The sequence below is a fragment of the Magallana gigas genome, chromosome 1, assembly GCF_963853765.1.
Source record: "Magallana gigas chromosome 1, xbMagGiga1.1, whole genome shotgun sequence".
Taxonomy (NCBI): domain Eukaryota; kingdom Metazoa; phylum Mollusca; class Bivalvia; order Ostreida; family Ostreidae; genus Magallana; species Magallana gigas.
This window is the reverse complement of record NC_088853.1, coordinates 45,480,667-45,501,074: the sequence shown is the minus strand read 5'-3', so window position 1 is coordinate 45,501,074 and position 20,408 is coordinate 45,480,667. Positions and strand designations below refer to the sequence as shown.

The 20,408-nt window shown below is 34.6% G+C and overlaps 1 protein-coding gene across 1 annotated transcript in view; it reads left to right on the top strand.

Moving 5' to 3' along the window:
* Positions 1–20,408, top strand: part of LOC105338096 (atrial natriuretic peptide receptor 1) — a 168,100-nt gene that overhangs the window by 3,152 nt on the left and 144,540 nt on the right. The window contains exon 2 of the mRNA XM_066068305.1: positions 1,745–2,173. Within this exon, the coding sequence (XP_065924377.1) occupies positions 1,745–2,173 (429 nt within the window). The remainder of the gene's footprint in view (positions 1–1,744; positions 2,174–20,408) is intronic.

The window sequence follows — 20,408 nt, the reverse complement described above, 5'->3', positions numbered from 1 at the left end:
TTTATTCGATCCAAAAATTCCTTTGTTTTGTATTGGATTTTTTTTTTAAACCACAATGCAAGTGAAGAAATCTATTCGACCCACCCCCTTCCACCAAAGTAAAAAAAAAATCAAAAACAAAAACAAACAAAAAGCTAAATAATCTGAAAACTATAACGAAGACACAACCCGTAAACACCCCCCCCCCCCCCAAAAAAAAAAATATATTAGATTACCCTCAAAACGTAGGACTCACGGTATCGATCAGGAATTGTTTTAGAAATCGAATTCGCGCGATAAAATATTCCTCCGCATAATTGGATTACACGGTGAGACGATTTACCGCCGTCCGGGTACAACGAGTCAACATGGATCGCACGATAGTCCCGGCATTGTTGAGCGCGTTTTGACAAGCTCATCTAAAACTCATTATTTTCTCGTCCATCTGACCACAGTTGAAGTGGAACCCATAAGATATTATTACCCTCCGTATCAAAAAGCCTTGACGGCGAACGAACGGTTAAAGACAGTAAACCCCATCATGATATTAATTAGAATCCAAAGAAGTATATTCCCTAAACATTTCTCCTTATCATAGGTCAGATGGTAAAAAGTGTCTTTATAAAGGACATATTTATAATGGAGACTTTATGATCCCAGTCTTTGCTAAGCCGACGTAAAAACTAAGAGATTTACTCGCGGTAGGCTATCATAACCATTATAGATATCACGGTATCGGGTCCACTAACCGTAAACAAAAATAATAAAAAAAAATCTAAATAAAAAAATATTTCTACATGACTGTACACACCATTAGGTTTTCAGGTTTCTCTTTTTAGCATTAACGAGCTGGTGGATTAATATTTTGTGATTCACATCGAAGGCAAAATCCGAGAAATATCAATGTGCTTAATTCAAGAAACAGACGTTAAGATCAAATACAGTGAAAGAGAGGTTCTCAGATAGTGATCGTTATATTTGCAATAATAATTAATGAACTCATACCTCTCGCAAGAAACGATTCCCGCAAACTAAAAAAAAACAACCTCTCAACATGTGTTTCTTTAATTTCTTTTGATGTAATGTAATGATAAAAAAGAAAAAATATAACTAATGTTTTGCGATATTTCATTCCCATGTTACGTATCTAATGGGTCTAAGTATCTGTATAGTTTTGTCCATTTCGACACCTTATGAATACGACAATTTTTTTTTCTGCATGTTTAGTTTACAAAGTTCAAATTCTGCCATGAACTAATGGCAGCGCATGTACTACTTCAACTGCTATTAAACCATAGGTGGACTTTAATTTTGTGACACACTTTATCTAATGATAAAATTATAAGCGAAAACAATTTCTAGCCGGTTAAACAGTCAACTGGTCGGAAAGATGGTAACCGGTTGCAAAATCACTAAATGGGTAGTCGTAAATAATCAAATGCTTTATTCATTTTTAAAGACAGTTCTTAACACTTGAATTTTGTGATTTAATCTCATTTTTTTCAAAATTATATTATATAATAATACCTATACTTAATCTATACTTTTTTGGAATATACAACAGATTAGTCCATTCTAAGTCTATTTTTAGAAAACTCTAATTTTATGAAAATCTCCAATGCCAGTTTTAAAAATTCCCGATTCCATTTTTGGAAAAATCCAACTGCATGTTTGAAAATCTCCAATTCAATTTTTGGAAATCTCTGATTCAATTTTTGTAATTTTTAATTCCATTTCTGAGGACCAAAAACTTTCGTTTTTCCAGGTATGAAGGAGGCCATACAGTTTTACGTGGACCGCGAAGTTCACCTGTTTCTGGGCCCCTGCTGTGATTACGCGGCGGCGCCTATCGGGCGTCAGATCAAGTACTGGGACCTTCCCATGATCACGCCCGGCGCCATGGCCCGAGACTTCGCCGAGATGAAGGCCTCCATGTTCCGCCTCATGACTCGCGTGGGACCGAGCGTAAACTCTCTGGTACTTGTGCTTATGGCTGTGCTGTACGAGTACCAGTGGTCCAAAATGAAAGTTATCTATAATCCCATCGGACAGAATTACGTCACTATTAGGTACTGTCATATTGTGGCGGACGGATTGCATTATGGGATACCAGGAAAACCGCAATACGCTAAATTCGAAAAGGAAGAGGAAATTCTGACTCGAATGGAGACCGAAATTGGAAGAGAAAATGGGGGTGAGTTTTTAAATGTATGACTTGTCGCAAAAGTGTTGTATGAATCATAATTTGATGAAAAAGTGTTGAATGTAGCAGGCGTTCAATACACTTTAATTATGACGTCATAGTGTGATCAGGCCCCGCCGTCACCAACGTTCCTCAAGTCAATACTCAGCCTCAAATCTGAGGTTTTACCTCAAATATATGCACATTTATTTAAAGGATCTGAGTTGAGGAATGTGTTGAGGGATTTGAAAATGTTGGTGACGGTGGAGCCAGGCTCCGTCGTCACCAACTTTCCTCAAGTCAATACTAAGCCTCAAATCTGAGGTTAGACCTCAAGTTTATGCACTTTTCTTTAAAGGATTTGAGTTGAGGAATGAGTTGAGGGACTTGAAAATTTTGGTGACGGTGGAGCCTGCTAGCTTTAAAATTGATGTAATTTGCTTATGTGTTTATATTCTGATCAAAATACGTTGCAAACATTCATGATTTTTGCAGATTACTAGGTTTTTTTTTCATGAAAAGGCTGTTTCATGGTAAAGTATTCGATTCTGACCTTGCTTAAGTAGCAAGATTTTCCCCAATTGCAAATAAAAATCCGATTTCTCGCTTAACACAAAACATAAAAAACCTGCGCTCGAAGAAGATCGTAAACCAAGCAGGAATCTGCGGAGCTAATTGAGTTCTGATCGTCAAACGACATGGTGACTATTTTTAACTAATTGGACAGCACAGAAAGAACAACAAAAAGACTTAGCTAAAGCTAATTACTGTTCGCTGTCACCGATACATCGAGCTGTTATAAATGGTTGCAGGGATTTCGCTTCGGTAAAGCTATCACGCCCTCCCCCTGCACGTTTCATGATGTTTTGCTCGTAGAAACACGTAACCGAGAAGATTTGAGAAGATCCAAACTCGGCTAATCGACTCCAGAAATCGTATAATCAAAGAAACACTGCTGCATAAGTCAACCAGTATATGCAAAACAAAACCTTTTGTTGGTAACAACCATTTCGTGGACAAAAAAAGGTTAACGTACCAATATTGGGTTCCTGTGATGTGTAGATCTTTTATATGTGCCGTTTGGACTCGGTTTACAAATTTGAAAGGACCATAAAAATATATATGTATATTTGAAATTTGAGCTTCTTTTTATATTTCTGACCTCTCCCAAGTGATTCCAAGAGGGCTTAGATTGAACCTTCTTCCTGCGATATTGTACGTTGGAATCACCGAGTGCTAAACTCATTGCAAACATTATGAGCACCAGTTTAGTGACGAGTCAAAGTTACTGTAACTTTCCCCATGGGGCATCTCCTTTATTTTAGAACTATTTTAACAAGAGCTTGGACTTTGGGTAGTTGCGTCAAACAGCAATGTGGCGTAGGCCTGTCTATTTCATTGCTGGCCACTTAGCCATTGCTCTTTGAAATTAACAAGATTTGCCTGTCTTTTGAGCCAAGACTACGCAATCGGTGCATATTTCTGTCATGTTGTAAATTTTGAATTTACCGGGTGGTTGTCATGTTGTAAATTGTGTATTTACTGCCACCCGGTAAATTCAAAATTTACAACATGACATTTCGCTTAGAACCGCGTCATTTTTAACTTGTTTTGACGCAAGAAATAGACAGCTACGTCCAACCGAAAGTCCAAGGTCTTGTTATAATGGTCCTATATTTTCATTAATAAAACATTACATAATTTTTTACAGATATACATTAAGTTTGTCCAATTGTCGTAAGGTAAGGTTTTTAATCATAGTTACTGTCAGAAATTCATGATTAATAACACTGGGTGTTTATAAAGTGTTTCATTCAATTTGGATATTTCTGTTGCTTTCCTCAGAGTATAGTTGTATATAGCAAAATTATCATCATATAAAACTTAAAAGAATCAAAGCACGCTTAATTGCGTGCGCAAACAGCCTTGTGGATTTATTTATCAAAAGACAAAATACTGATTAACACAAAACAGTTAACTGTCATTTGCTTTTAATGACGAGTATTCAGCATAATTGATACTGATTTACAATTAACCAACAAAGAATTGAAAAAAATAATAACAAGAGCGTTACTTAATTTGTTTTTATTCCTTTCAAGGTAATGCAATTAGCATAAAGGATGCCATTATTGACGCCATAATCTGGTATTTTGTAAAAGCTAAATTGCTGCAATTTTATTTTTGCTTTCCCAAAACCAATTGGTTTGCATAATTCAATGTCTTGCTTCAAGCCATCGCATTTTGTGGCGTCGTAATGTCCGATTTCAGGACAAGTTTTTGACATTCAAAGTCACTGACTTGAACTTTTAATCAAAGACAGTCATTTTGTACTGCTTCCGGTTATAGTGATGATGACTTCCGGTTTTTGCCTCCGCCACTTTTTGGAGGACTGTTATTCAGTGGTAATGGTTCTAAGGCAGATTTGTCTCTCTCTCTCACCGATTTTTGTTCATAATAGTCTAGTAATGTAAGATAGATGGCTAAAAGATGTTTTAAAAACGGATTGCAGTAATAAAACAGCATTTTTCCCTCTGTAATGGCTTCCGATCTTATCTCGGTAATGCATTTGAATGTATAATTACATTTAAGATAATTACGGTAGAAGGTATTCTATTATTGAAATTGAACTCCTGGTCGTCTGCAAATTTGCATAAGTATCATGTTATATGTCAGGATCCAGACTTTTTTACATGGTACATCAAAAAATTGTTCAACATTAAGGTCAAATCTATTAAACTAAAATTATATTAATTTTAATATCAAGTTAGTTCTGATGGCATTGCGTTTAAGAAGAGAAAATTCGAACCAGCTGCACATTGATGCTTTGAAAGTTTTTTGGTGAATCAGTTCATCAATTCCGTGTAAACTGAACATGGCTTCCAATTTTACGTTCCCACGAGAACCATTAAAAGGTATAGTTCAAGAAATCCATGCATTAAAAAAATAAATAAAACATGATTGTTTTGCTTGCAAATTATTCTCAGGGGGAGCTCAGAAAAGGTGAGACTACAATAAACATAAAACGCGAAGGTGCAGTCTGACGTCACTATGTCTAAAAAGGGGGGGGGGAAACCCTGCATTAACAATCAATCAAAATATATCAATTATTCAATAACAATGTTACGTTATATGAGATGCAGTTGATGATTAAACAAGACTAAGTTCTCCTCATTAATCATTTAAAAACTCTTGGCTTTCCTTTTGATATTGAAACGTAACAATTATAACTATTAAACCGAAAATGTATTTTGTTACATTGGGACCACCGTAGATCATATAGTTACAGGCAAAAAATGAAAGTGGGGAGGGGGCAGACATCCGAAAATTCTTGACAAGCCAGATAAATCAATCTTGAAAAATCCTAATCCGGGGGAGGGGGGGGGGGGGGGTGGGGGTGGTGTGGGTTGGATGGTGGGGAATTGGGTGTATGTGTGTGTTGGGGGGTACCTAAAACTTGAAATTCAATATATTTCGATAAATTCTCTTTAATTTTTTCAGAGTGTGGGAGGCCAACTCGATCCTAATTCAAATTTCTATTCTCTCATTAGGTTTAAGAAAAATGTGTACAAAAAAAGAGGTCACCTCCCTCAGCCCCCCCCCCCCCCCCCCCCCAATGCAACGTGCCTGGGTTATTCATTTGCTATATCTGTAGTAGAATAATGTTAAAGAGTTTTTCCATGTTCTTGAACAACGCGTTATGAACTTGACTTAGGGTATTTTAAGGTCTATTGACTTAAGATTTACTCAATCATATAGATTTAATCACCGTATACTACCAGTAAGTGGATTTTTTGCGCGTGCTGTTAACCTTCCACGAATAATGGGTTCTTAGTTTAGTGACATTCACGCCCGATTGAATAAGGTGATCATGCTCGATTTAATAAAAATCATTGGTCCATTCAGGATGGTAAGGCTCTAGGTTCACTCACATCAACAGCTTTTTGTAATAGGACAAATAAACAGTTGAAGAAGCTAGGAAATAATCCGACAAGATTCCATAAACTGGGCTCAATTTGATGTAAACGCACAGTTGAATAAGATCATAATAAAATCAGACTGAGTGTTTCCGGTTTGTGTGAACCGGAAGCTAAATCAAATATTTCAATCTTTTTATGGAAGTTATTATTTTAGTGGGTGTTAAAGATTTTGAACATTACATATGTACATGTATAAAAACTGCATGCACATTATTTGACTAAAGTAAAGAATGAAAATGTGCCTTTCATTTATTTATTTTAAAAAATGGACTACAGCGAAAATATGACGCCTAATAATGAAACCTAGAACATAAATATTTCCACAAATGAAAGAATAGATTCTACTTTTACTTTAACGCATATACTATCATATCCTTAATAAGCTTATTGTGTACATTTTACATGATTCGCACTTATAAATTTGAATTAAATTCTACAATTTGGTTACCTGAATAACAAATCGATTTTTAAATATAGATTTATCATCAATAGTCACGACATAAACTGATGTACTAATTGAAAATGCTTCTTAATACGGTTCTTCTATTTTATGAAGTACTGTTATTTAACAGTACTTTAATACGGGAAATTATTATAACTTAATTTCATAATAAAACTTTCAGTGGTTTTTTTTTTCATTGGCAAGCGGTATAAAGTGTGATATATTAGTTTTTGATTCATTTTTAACAAAAACAATGTAATAAGAATTCTAAAGTGTTAATTAGATTAATTCTGCATTTATACATCAAGAGCAATGAACCCTTTAATGTTAAAGGTATCTACTAGAAACTTTGCCTTTGCTCGAAATTAAAACTTTGTCATACCGGGTAGTTCTGCTGAACAATAATTTTGTTATAATTTTCTTCAGGCAAACAATCAATTATCATACATTTACATTAGTTCATGTATGAATACTTATAGAATGGATATGAGTGCAAAGTAATACTGCGCCCCTTTTTGTTGCATTGCATATTGTATTTGGAGTATGTTCTGCCATTTTCTTTACGTCGGAATCATCTGATCAAACTGAGTTTTAGAGGAATTATAACAAAATCCGGGATGTTTTGCCAAATGGATTTTCCTTGCACTGGATTTTCAGTAATTAGTTGGGAAAAGCGTCAACAAATGTAGACATACATAAACTGTAAAGATTTGTAATGCCTACATTATTTCATATGAAATCAAAATTTTCTTCAAGAACAAAGGATTTTACAAAACACCTTATATCATTTTCTTTTCACAAGACTGCAAAAATAAAGGAAAATCATTATATTTTTCAGAGAGGAAAAAGATCCAATTTCATAAATATGCATTTCACTTTGCAGATAATTATAAGAACGCTAACTTTCAAGCCGACTGCTGTTTACTGTATTCCTTTGTTTTTGTTTAGAAGAAGACAAAAAAAAGTAATCCGTTGTGAAATTTGCAACTGCATTTTCTTCTTTGTTTCTTTATGATCTTCCAACTGTGGTTCAAAGTAATTAGCTAACAAGTTCGTCATGATAAAAAAAGGTCGGTTTAATTTAAAGCCGTCTTTTATCACATCGGAAACAACTGAGTTAAAAAAGCATCGTTCAAAAGTACTTATTTAAAAAACAAGCTTTCTTATCTGTTTTCATCAAATGAGACGCGCTTTCATCCGCATTTAGTCATCGGCGAGATCTCGTTCGCCGCGAGAGTTCTGTCGACAGTTGCGGGGTCGTGTACAATGCAAACTAACGAAATTAATGGCTAATTGGTCGTTATTTCAAAAATCTCTCTCATCTTTTTATAACATCTCTTCCTTTAATTAATGACTGGAAGCAGTTTGGGATCGCTACAAAACGGATTGATGTTTTTTTTCTCCTCTCTGAAAGTTCAACTTTCAAGTATATTCACGATATTGAGTGGAATAGATTTTCAAACCCATTGCATTGATTGTATCAGGCAAGAAATTGTAAGTGCCGACTTTCAATCTGTTTTGGACATCTTTGAAAATTGTTTTTACAGGAGACATCGAGAAACTGATATCATCTAAGGTTTTACGGGCGGGTTATTAAATGTTACGTCTTGAACTAGTACCGGTATATCCCTAAAGGGATTTCATAATCTGATTCTTATCTGCCAAAGAACTAGGTTATATACAGAAAACGAAATTGACAGGGCATATTACTTTGAGATTCATAAGTTAAGTAATCTCTCTCTCTCTCTCTCTCTCTCTCTCTCTCTCTCTCTCTCTCTCTCTCTCTCTCTCTCTCTCTCTCTCTCTCTCTCTCTCTCTCTCTCTCTCTCTCATTTGTAAGGACAAATCAAAATCCGATTCCAAAGTTTTAAAGTGAGATGTAATTTAATAATAGAAATGAAATACAAATGAAATACGTACATGCAACAAACGGGACGCCTTAAGGTTCTTCGTGCAAACGGACGCCTCTCACAGTCATGGCGGCTCTGTTTTGTGTGATTTGATTACTTTCTGTTACTTCCTGTGACCATCGTGTTTTTATACGCATCATTACTGACATCTACCACACGGAGACAGAGACACGATCCGACAGGAGACACCAATGCATAATCAACACTATGTTTTAAGGGAGTTAGATGGTCGTGGCCATTTTTAGGCTTTATTTACCTTCTTTAAATGAAGAGTTCTGTATAAAGATATAGAACAAAAACCCCAAATGTTTTTAATTCGTTTCTTTACCTATTTATTATCTTTTATTAGTTTATGGCCAAAAATATAATATATAAATGTTTTGTTTTGCGTTTTGATTGTTGTAAAGAAAATTCCACGTTTAGATCTAAAACGACAAACGCTAGTAACTGTTTAATTTATGTTCAAAACGAACGTTAGCTAGCAGATAGAAAATTCAGCTTGAAAAAGAACTTTTACAAGTATACTGAACCAATGTAAACAAAAAACAGAGCACAAGGCTTAAGGCTTGTTTACATAACAAAGAATTGTGTGCTCTGTATCTTGCTTATAACACAACGACTGGCGCTTAAATTTTGGTTGATCATCAGAAATGCTTTCCTAAAGCATTGCAAATAATAAAAGTGGAAAAAATGAAATTTGACTAATCGTGACATGCCCCTTTTAAGGCGGATCAGACGGTTTATTTATTGACAGTACACTCTCCTCAACGTTAAGATTCGAACACTGGACGCGCCTCTTCATAGAGAGAGCGGTGCAGTGTTTTATCAAGTGATAGAAACACTTCTATTGTCTTATTCTGTTTCAGCGAAGACATTGTTGAATTTGTATGAATAATAATTAATGGGAATATGGATGTTTTAAATATATATGTTAACAGTCCATATAAAAATAACAAATCAGCATTATATAGCAGATTAACTGCCATGTAAATCCAATTGGTTCTTTCTATTTTAATCTGTTTGTCTCGGACAGGACACAAAGACATTTATATATTCTCATCCGAATTACGCATTGCTATAATAGATCTTAAATTGTGCTTGTCAATAACATGATCAGCTTTGTACACGTATTTTTGCCAAACGTAACATTTGCCTGCACTGTATGTATTATCCAGGAATACTGATGCTCACATATACTGTGGAATCATTAATTTTCGTGGGGGTCAATTTTCGTGGATTGCTAGAATTTTACAGTTTCGTGGGGACGTAATTTCGTGTATTCTCTTATATCTACAAAACGAAACATGACTTTATTACTTAGATTTATTAATTTGTGGAGGATGTTAATTCGTGGATAAGAGGTACCCACGAATTCCACGAAAATTGAGCCACCACGAAATCTAATGATTCCACAGTACTAGTATTGCAAGTGTAACAGAATTATAACAAGGGGTTGGGTTTTTTTTTTTAATACAAAACTTTCAATCTGAAATGAACTGCTATTTATGTTTTCTTCATTTCTTCAGCCCTTTTCAATAAATCTCTTTTTGATGAATTGATTGATTTGGTAGATAATCCAATCCTAAATCTAAATTTTACTGTAAGAATGGGATGGAAGTAGACGGGATGCCAAGGAAAAGAAATAAAACAAAAACAAAAGCAGGAACCATTTCGTCAAATATTGGCGGATTATATTCGATGTCCTTTTTCTTCTCCTTTTTTATTACATCTTTAAATAAAATAAAAATCACAGCGCTTCCCGGGGAACAAATAATAAGTATCGGCAAGTCCGCGCGCGGTTGTTAGTTCACGTAATTAGTGCGATCACGACCAATTCCGGCGAATTACACTCACCGCGCTTACTGCCTCCGTGGAAAAAATGACGTCCTCAGGGGGGTGATCTGACAGATAAAGCTAATCTGACGTTTTGTGTGAGAGGCCACTTCTGGTGATTAAGACCTGTTTAGGTGTATCTTGTCCATAGAAATGGCATCGCAATTTTCTCTTTATGAAATTTCGAATTCATTATTGGAACGTGCTAGAACTACGCGATTGTATTTCTGTCCGGAACAAAAATTAAACCAACCAATATTTTTTTTTATTAGCAATGGGATCATGTAACGGAAAGAACTGTGACACCTGATATTAATTGAAAAAAATACCCTAATGATATTGGTTTTCTAAGAAATATATTATGAATGAATTGATTGCGCATATAGTGTTACCAATATGCATTCTATACATATTCCACAAGACAGTGTATGCTATTAAGTTCCCTACAATATTTGTTTCCTTTTATCAACAATATTAATTCATAAATGAAAGAGTTACTAATTATTAACATTATTAATACATTATTATAGCCGATAAAATGAAACGTACAATCATTTTCATGTTGAACCATTTTAAAAAGAGCTTGGACTTTAGGTAGTTGTGTCAAACGGCAATGTGACGTAGGCCTGTCTATTTCATTGTAGGCCACTCAGCCATGGCTCTTTGAAATCAAAAGGATTTGTCTAGCTTTTGAGAGAAGACTACGCAATCGGTGTATATTTCACTTGAAACCAGCGTCTTTTAAACTTGTTTTGACGAAAGAAATAGATTGTTACGTTCTACTGAAAGTCCAAGGTCTTGTTAAAAAGGCTCTAATTATTCCACTTATCTTGAGCAAAATTAGTATTGTTATGTTTTTATTGTATAAAATTTTCAGATACCCATTTTTGTTGTTAAAATGCACCAAATAACAATTATATATTTGAATGAAAAAAAACAAACTATGAAAGGCTTACCACCGTTATAGCTCTTTCAATTTTCTCATTCTCAAAAATGATCGACAAAATTTAGTTCCACGTTGACACGCTGTTTTTCTTACGTGAGATGTAAGTTTATTTTGTGGTAGTTGATTTTTATTCAACAGTTGATTGTTACATTGTATTAATTAACTGTTGAAATCATTTATGCTAGATGTTATTCAACAGCTGATTCGTACATTTATTAACTGTTGAAATCTCTTGCGTGATATGTAAGTTATAGTTTGTGGTAGTTTTTATTCAACAGTTGATTTTAATTTACTGTTAAAGGCAGAATATTACAATCAAACTGATAACATCATTTAAATTCACCATTTCCTTTGGTAAATATTAGGTACGATTGATTGCTTGATATAATATTTTATTGGTTATTTGATTGACTGATTGATTGGATAATTATCAGTTTTAGCCATTGAATTAGAAATACATTGATTAATGTTTTTGAATGATTGCTTGATTACGTGTATATAGCTGAGTGTTTGATTTATGTATTGAATTCATCTTTCCTTTGAGAATTGGATGGCATTAAATAGTTGAAAGCGCCGGATTTTTAAATGCATTTTCTGATTTTCTTTCTAAAATCAATAAAGTTGTATAAAATATCATAACAAGTTGTCTGAAAGATTTTTGAGCGTTGGAATTTAATTGAGTTGAAGTCACGTGATATCTCCATAATTATGATTTTATTGTTGTTCAATTTTTTTTCCCTTTCTGACAGTCTTTGTAATTTTTTTTCCCTTTCTGACAGTCTTTGTAATGTTCCTCAAAAAGTAAAAAGCCTGGCCTGTAAGACTTGAAATCTTCGGCTTAGGAGAGCTGGAATGTCGTGGCCATTTTCAGGCTGTATTGATCTCCTTTATAAGAAGAGCACTGTATGAAGATAAGGGAAAATACCCAAATTTAAAAGCTAAAATACACATGTATAAGGATTTTTTTCTTTACCACGTGATTGTTCATAGCTTTATGAATTACAACAGGAAATTGGAGCTAGGTCTGGTGGTTACTTCGATGACCACCCAGATCATTAAGGGTCTGAAATTGCAGAAAATTACACTGGACATATATATATATATGATTAAAACCTTTAATTGTAGATATCATTCTAAAAGATGAAATAAAAATTACAAAACATAATGTATTGAACTACTTAGTATATATTAGTTAGTAGTTAAGCATAACGCAGCTGAACCATTTTTCTATACATTGACTCATTAAAAAAATCCTGGAATAAAACGTCTTTAGTAAACTTAATATGTTTTTCCTGGAAGTCATTTAAGTTTATAATTCTAAATGCAAAAGATTATTTTAATCATGCGTATTTTAATCACATGAACTTGTCCTTAATAAAGTAAATGTTTCGTTTCATTCTACTGTTGATTGGTGAAATCTTATATGATAACTGGTGATATAAAGTGCGATATCTGGTGAAATCTTATGTGATATCTGGTGATATAAAGTGCGATATCTGGTGAAATATTGTGTGATAACTGGTGATATAAAGTGCGATATCTGGTGAAATCTTATATGATATCTGGTGATATGAAGTGCGATATCTGATGTGACATCTGATGTGAGTATCTGGTGATATAAATAAAGTGCGATATCTGATGTGACATCTGATGTGATATCTCATATGATATACCTGTCTTACCAAGTTTATCTAGTAAAACTAAAACGACGATTATTTCTTTAATATTTTTAAACCGCACTTTGTGATTTTGTGAAATCAGTTGATATCAGCGCTTTGTAATGAAATCACACACAGACGTAAGGTTCTGACTGAAAAGTCGACTAACAACTGCACTGGGACGGAGATATCTTGGTCCAAGTGTCAGTTTGCCATCGAACTCCTTGTTTTCACTCCATCGCATGCATGCAAGCCGTTATTCATAAGGCAGAGTTATTCTGCCAAGATTCCTCTGTTGTATGAGAGCTGATCACAATCGCATGATGAAATACTACTCAACAATAAACCGTGTCATATCTGGTAGACCAAAGACGTGTCGAAAAGGAGAGTTGCAATTTATTATTTTTTCCAATTGCACTGTTGGTGAAAGTTCATATTGGTTCTTAGGCTATTCCGTTGCAATCGGTTTATTTCTTAAGAGCACATTGATAGCGGCTTCTCATTCCCAGACAGAATTATTTTTGAGTGATGTTGATGTTTTCTTTCATATGCATAATACTAGTATTTGACACTGTTAATCATATAAAAAGCGAAGGAAGAAGAAGAAGAAGAAGAAGAAGAAGAAGAAGAAGAAGAAGAAGAAGAAGAAGACGAAGAGAGAGACAGACAGAGAAAGGGACAGACAGACAAACGTATGAGCAAAGAAATAGTGCATGAAAAAGAACAACGAAAGATGCATTTTAAAATGGACATACAAAATGTATGAACAAGACGTGAATATATCTCTATATACTAGTATTCTAAAATTGAGAAATAAGTGATAACGCTTTAATTTGGTACATGTAACTTTGTCAGAGTTCTCCCATCATGTTATGTAACGACTGCCCCGGTTATGTAAACTACATCACCAATATAATGGAATTCTCTGAAAGAGTCTGCAGATCTATTGATAACTTAAAGACCCGGTCCAGCAGCTGAAATTGGTGGCTTTCAACGTTTAATAGCTTTCGCGCCTTTTTTGCCGCTGCGATGAAGTGTATTTCAGGATGCATGCACCATTTTTCTTAAAAGGACTTGTTTCCTTTTAATTTTATATCTGTATAGACACACAATGTATGAACACTCATCACATCGGGCTCAGGAAAACGTTCAATCAAATAGAAAAAACCCCCATACAGTTTGTCATTTCATTTTTTTCTCCAATGAATATTTCATTTTTGCTGCCAAGGATGGCTTTAGTTCAGTGCCTTCCTAGGTTCTCCATGTTTGAACTGATATAAGCGGCTTTGGCTGCCATGATAAGATGACCAGCCGCCTAGGTGGCGCTATCTGATTTGTCTGCGACCCAAGGCCAGTAAAATGGCGTCTAAAGTTGACAACTTAATTTCTAGCGTCCGGGGCTGGGTACGATTTTCTGACAGAATGGTGGCAGAATATTGGAATACTTTTGGATTTTTCCCCTCGGTTAGGATTTTATAAAAGATAAAAAGGAAGGAAGCATTATCAATGCAATAAATGTTTTATTGTACAGCCAATCGCCATAATTTTCTTCTATTATATAGAGCTCTTATTGCAGTCTATGAGTAAAAACACTTTGAAGTACAAATGACTAGTGGTTGTTACATGTAAGGAGAAAAAGTTATCTTTGTAAAAATGATAACGTTTTAAAAACAACTTATCCATACACGTGGGTGTACAATTGGGTCTTGTGATCATCTTCAAAATAAAACACTGGTTTTATTGAAAGCTACAATGTCAATGCGTTTACGATATTGGAGATAAAAGAAAATTTCAAAAGACTAAAACTCTCAATGTGGTGTGCCCCTTCTTTCAAGAATTTATAATAAAACTGATTTTCACAGAGCCGTCAAACAGATAATATCTTCTGTCAACGTTTGATTGTTGTTTAACTGACTATTTTAGAAAAAAAGTTATTGAAAACAGGTTACAAAGATTAAATGTTTTTACTCTGTCCACCAGTAATTTTTACTTGTTTATACATAAACAACCTTGCGTTGCCAGTTCTACTATATTTTCCCTAAGACTGGTATTTTTCAGAGCTTACTTTATGTGTATGATGTCTATAGGAAGCGTAATGGATCAGTGATATTGGATCATAAATAATCATTTCGATATGAAAGATTTACGTCCAGGAAGAGAATATAGAGTTTACGATATAGAAGATAAAGGAAAATATGAAAAAGGAGGAATCTGTGGATCTCTCTCTCTCTGTCTGTCTGTCTGTCTGTCTGTCTGTCTGTCTGTCTGTCTCTCTCTCTCTCTCTCTCTCTCTCTCTCTCTCTCTCTCTCTCTCTCTCTCTCTCTCTCTCTCTCTCTCTCTCTCTCTCTCTCTTTTAATCAAGTATAAAAGTGGCCCCTCCACTTTTTCAAAAATTTAAGATAAATGAATCAAATTTAAGATAATAGACAATTGTCATCCCAAAGTTAGTGTTTTGTATTTTTTTTTATTTCTTATTTATTGAATATGATTTTGGTTGTCGATCGCTTTATGATGCACAGTTAAACTAGGAATTTCTTTCGTTGAAATGTTGGGATATATCTGATCTCTTGCACCCCCCCCCATCCCGTTCCCCGGCCTTTCTCTTTTCAAATGCGAGGCAACGTGCCTGCTGAAATATACCGTAGATTATCGTCTGGCCAAGGGCGGTCACGTGATGAAGTCTCCAATCACATGCTGTGGAAGGGGCCTCGATTTGTCGTATACAATGGACACCATTTTGGTTTCGCTTTATTCCAAGAGGCAGCGAGTAATGCCTGAATAGGCAATACATTTTGGCTCAATGCTGTCCGTCGTAATGAATATTCATGAGCAAGCTTTCATCTTTTATGACCAATTACAGCCTTGTCATTCATCGTGACAAGGATGTAATGAACTCCCCCAACTTTTAAACCTTACAGCATTGGGGAGATTATAGAATCCGAATTGTGGCTGGTAACGGAGTCAGGCGGAAAGTACATAGCTGTTCACTGCCAATTCTCAAGGCGATCGGGGCCGTTTAAACACACTGAGAAAAAACAAAGAACAAAAAAACAAATCAACGCTTTAAAAAGGAAACTTAATACATAAAAAAATATAAGTATAAAAGAGATCTTTTAAAACTTTATTATTACAATTATTCAGTGTAATATATAATGTTAGAAATTAAAATCATGAAAAAATTGAAACTGATAATGGTATCCATAGCAAAAAATTACAAAAACCCCCCACAAAAAACAAATGAATTAAAAACACAAACAAATCAATCAAACAAACAAACACACACACACAACAACCCCCCCCCCCCCCCACCACCACCAAATACAAAGAACAATCAATTGAAAACAAACTCAAAAATTTAAAAATTCAATGGAAATGTTTGATGATTTGATGTTTAATTGCCTGACTGATTAACATCTAATTCGAAATAATTAATATGTGTAATGAAGTAAGGAATTGATCCATTTAGCTTTAAAATCATTTTGCTTTTTGACATTGGATATCATATTCAGCTTGCATAGTATCTTAAAGTAGTTTTCTAAATTGATCTTTTATTGCTCTTAAAATCAGTTTGACGCATCGTTAAAATCGCACGAGTACTTGCCAATACCACAGATTTATCCCAACTCTCGACTTTAAGCCATCTCGTGACCCGTTGGTTTGGAACCGTGATGATATGACTTTAATTTCAATTATGATATCAAATTCTCATTACCACCAACCAAAGATATCTTCTCTATATTACTCTTCAAACGTTCGTGCGCACACGCTCGCAAGAATTTACAAAAAACTAGTATATTAGAGTTAACAATCTGATATATGTGCGTCCAATTCTTTCGCAATTCTGGCATTCCATGAACTATAGAATACATTGTATTATGATGTTATTAGGATGCAACAAAATCTAGATGGCCTCTTCCCCTTTAGTCACGCTAAACCCTCTCATGTACCGCTTTGTATCCTAGATGTCTTCTTCCGAGGCGATTTCCCTCACGTGCGGGTGTTTGATTGACAAATAAGAGTTTCCCCCTTATCATTCCAGACCGTTTGATGAATGAATAAAAACCTATTTAATTAAATTCTTCCAGGGCTTTAATTCGGATTAGTCGAAATCAATGACAGCAAGCAGACAGTAATGGCCCACAGCGCCAAACCTCCGCGAGATCAAGTGCAACAAAATAGTTCCCGCGGTGTTGTCAATTACAGTGGCCAGATGAGGGCTATCGACGTGAAATTCTCGCCGGGTTGAACAGCCATTCAAGTGACCGGATATTCGGTCAAAGAAAACCAAGCAAACACTTTAAGAACTCTAATAACACTATCTGGTTGCTAAGGAATCAGTCGTTTGTCCAACGTGGCATAAGTTTAAGTTATCTTAATTCTCCTCTAACGAGAGGTCGCCGTGAGCTTCCATTAATTTGACGTTGTTAGAAAAATCGGGTAGATTAGTCTACTAGGTACATGTACATGAACTTGTAGGCCACGAACAAGCATGCAAGAACCCGTGACTATATTTTGGTTATCTTTGCCCTCTCATGCAATTTAACCGTAGCCAATTGCAACTCTCCCTCCTCATTTGATCACAGCGTATTTTATACAATCATCTATAGCCCCCCCCCCTCCCTTTCCACCAATCTGTAAGACAGACAGAATAAGGCTTTATTTATAGTGAATCCAACTCTGTATTTTAAGACATCAGTATGAACAAAGGGCCGCATAACAAACGAAGAGGCAGAGTGAAATCCGAAAGTGTCGAGAAGAACACTTTAAAATACAGAAGATTTACTTGCGGCGTATTCCTTTTGTCATAATCTATTAATCCATAAACGCATCTCAATATATGACTTCTCTTTTTGAAGCCGATCGCGAATGCAGGCGCAAAAATTGATTAAAACAGGAAGACTTGGATCTGTTGTTTTCACATAAAATTCTATAAAGCGTTTGTCTTTTTGCCGAAGACAATTTCAAAGGCATTGGCGTCGTCTGTCAGCTTACAGACCTATAACAAACAGAAAGAAAAAAAAGCCATGAGTTAAATCTCTTTCAGTCATAAAAATTTGGGCAGAGCGTTTGTATGTCAGATTCTGTTAAATGTTTGAAGAAAAAGACCTCACAACTACTAAAAGCTCTATTTTTTGAAATTGAGATGAAATAGAAATAGTTTCAAATATCGTCTTCATACAGACAATCAACGTTCAAACTTTCAAACAGTTTTCTTTAATTTTTTTTAAATTCAGGGGTATACGTGTATTGCCCTTATTTAATTGATAAAACCAAATTGCATTCAAATAAAAACTCTCTCCAATGACCCACCTCCACCCTACCCATAAAAAATAACGAATTCAACTTCACATTATAGTAATGAAATTGATAAATGCTACCATCGGAGGTCAGAGGATCATAACTAAGCATTCAAGCACGATTTTTGACTCGGTCTTGAGCGCTATAAAGTTTTAATAGATCGATCACTTTTCACCTCATTCTTACTTTACAAAAGGAATAGAATTATTGTACAAAAGTAAGACAGAAATTAAACAAAATTAAGCTATTCTAAGTCTTCTCGGTTCCAGAACCACAATTACTGGCATCTAGATCTGCAGTTTTTGGCGGGACTCTCATTTTCCCGGAAGCAGAATTATGCGACACCATGCGGGAAAACCCCGCTGAAACGAATTATGAACCGGCGCGACAAATTGAGTGATTAGTAAAAACAAATCTCCTGAAATTTTAGTAAACTATTAGATTAAAAGCAAAACAAAACTAATGTCTTCAGTTAATGTGGGAAGATTAATTACTTGTTAGCGTAATCTGAGAGAAATCGCCGAGAAATCCGGATAGTCTGTTGTGATTTTCTGTTGTTTGATTAGAAAAACCGATAGGAATTATCTGCAGGCTTAAGCATAATATTGCTACATTAATTCTAGGACGGGCTTACAGTCAGCTGTAGGTAGAAATTGATGGCTAGAGGGGGGATCTAGGAAATCCTTGAACACACAAAAATGTAAAAGTGCTCGTTAATATAGGCATTATATTGAAAACACGTTAGAAATCGATACCCTGATGCTACAAAGCTGTACCTACATGTAACTACAGTATATCAGTGTTTATGATGATGATCACGTTCTGAATTTGATTGTGGTATGAAGAAAAAATTGTTTAGCTATTTCTAATTGTTTAAAAGCAGAAATTAAAAAATAAATTGAAAACTACACAAAATTAATATTTAAACTACAGTGTAATCTATGTTTGGGAGGTTTTTGGTTTTATTTTTTGCTGCTGCTAACTATCGCATGCTCAGAAAAAAAATGTGAAAAATTGTGGAAAATTTGTACTGAGCTTATAAGGCTAAACAATTTTGTTTTTATCAAATTATTTCGAATTTGTTTTGGTCGTACTTGTTTAGACAATAAGAAATAATTAATTTGATATCTTAAACCCTCCATGAATTGTACATGTATAAAGTTACTATAAAATATTTTGGACTTTGTAATTTTTTTCAAACGATGCTGTTACATAATATAAGGTAGTTTGAACAACTAGAAACAAAGATCAAATCCATTCAACCGTGAAATTAAAACAATACTTAACCTCGAACAAAAGCTATGACTATTGATCACATTTCAGAAGATCGAAAGAGTTGTCTCTCTTTCCACATATTTTGACCCCCCCCCCCCTAAAGAAGGCGATATTTGACGTTTAATTTGTTCCGTTTGTCCTTCTGTCTTTACATGTGACTTTCTATCAGCAAACACTATGCTATTTGACTATGACTTTTGAAACGTAGCTGTTACATGTACATGTACAGTTGTAGATGTAAACTTTGAAGTATGCTGTTTGGCATACAAACAAAAGTATACAGCTTTAATATCCTTATATTGTGAAGTACTTCCAATCAAAATAAACAATAAAATCAAGTATAATTTTATCAATGGTTGCTTTCTCAAGATTGTAAGCTAATGGAGTAACGCAATGGGTCAGGGTATACGAATACGAATAAGTTATAGTTTCGCTGGGGCTTTTATGATTTTTACCTTGCTAAAAAATGAAAAGACAAATTTTTTGTCAATTATTGTAAAATGTGAAAAATACTAACCCAGTGAAAGTATTTTGATCATAATGTTCTTTTATCTCCGTAAATATCGACAGTTGTCCCATACCACCTTAAGATCAATGTGATTTTATTATTAGGAAGTGTTCAAAGTGAGGCTGGACGCATCATCGCAGGATTAAGACGCACTTCTTCAAAACAAAACTTTTATGATAAATTAAGGTGGAAAACATTAAGTGATAGAAGAAAAAATACAAATTTTCTCTTATGTACAAAATATTTAATAATTATACAACTAAATATTTATATGATTTGGTGGAACAATATCAACCAGATTCACATATCTATTCCCTACGCATTAATATGTTGCACCTTATAACGGTTTTTTTTGTGTGTGTAAAATCTGCAACTACATGTAGTATATAGCTATGTTTA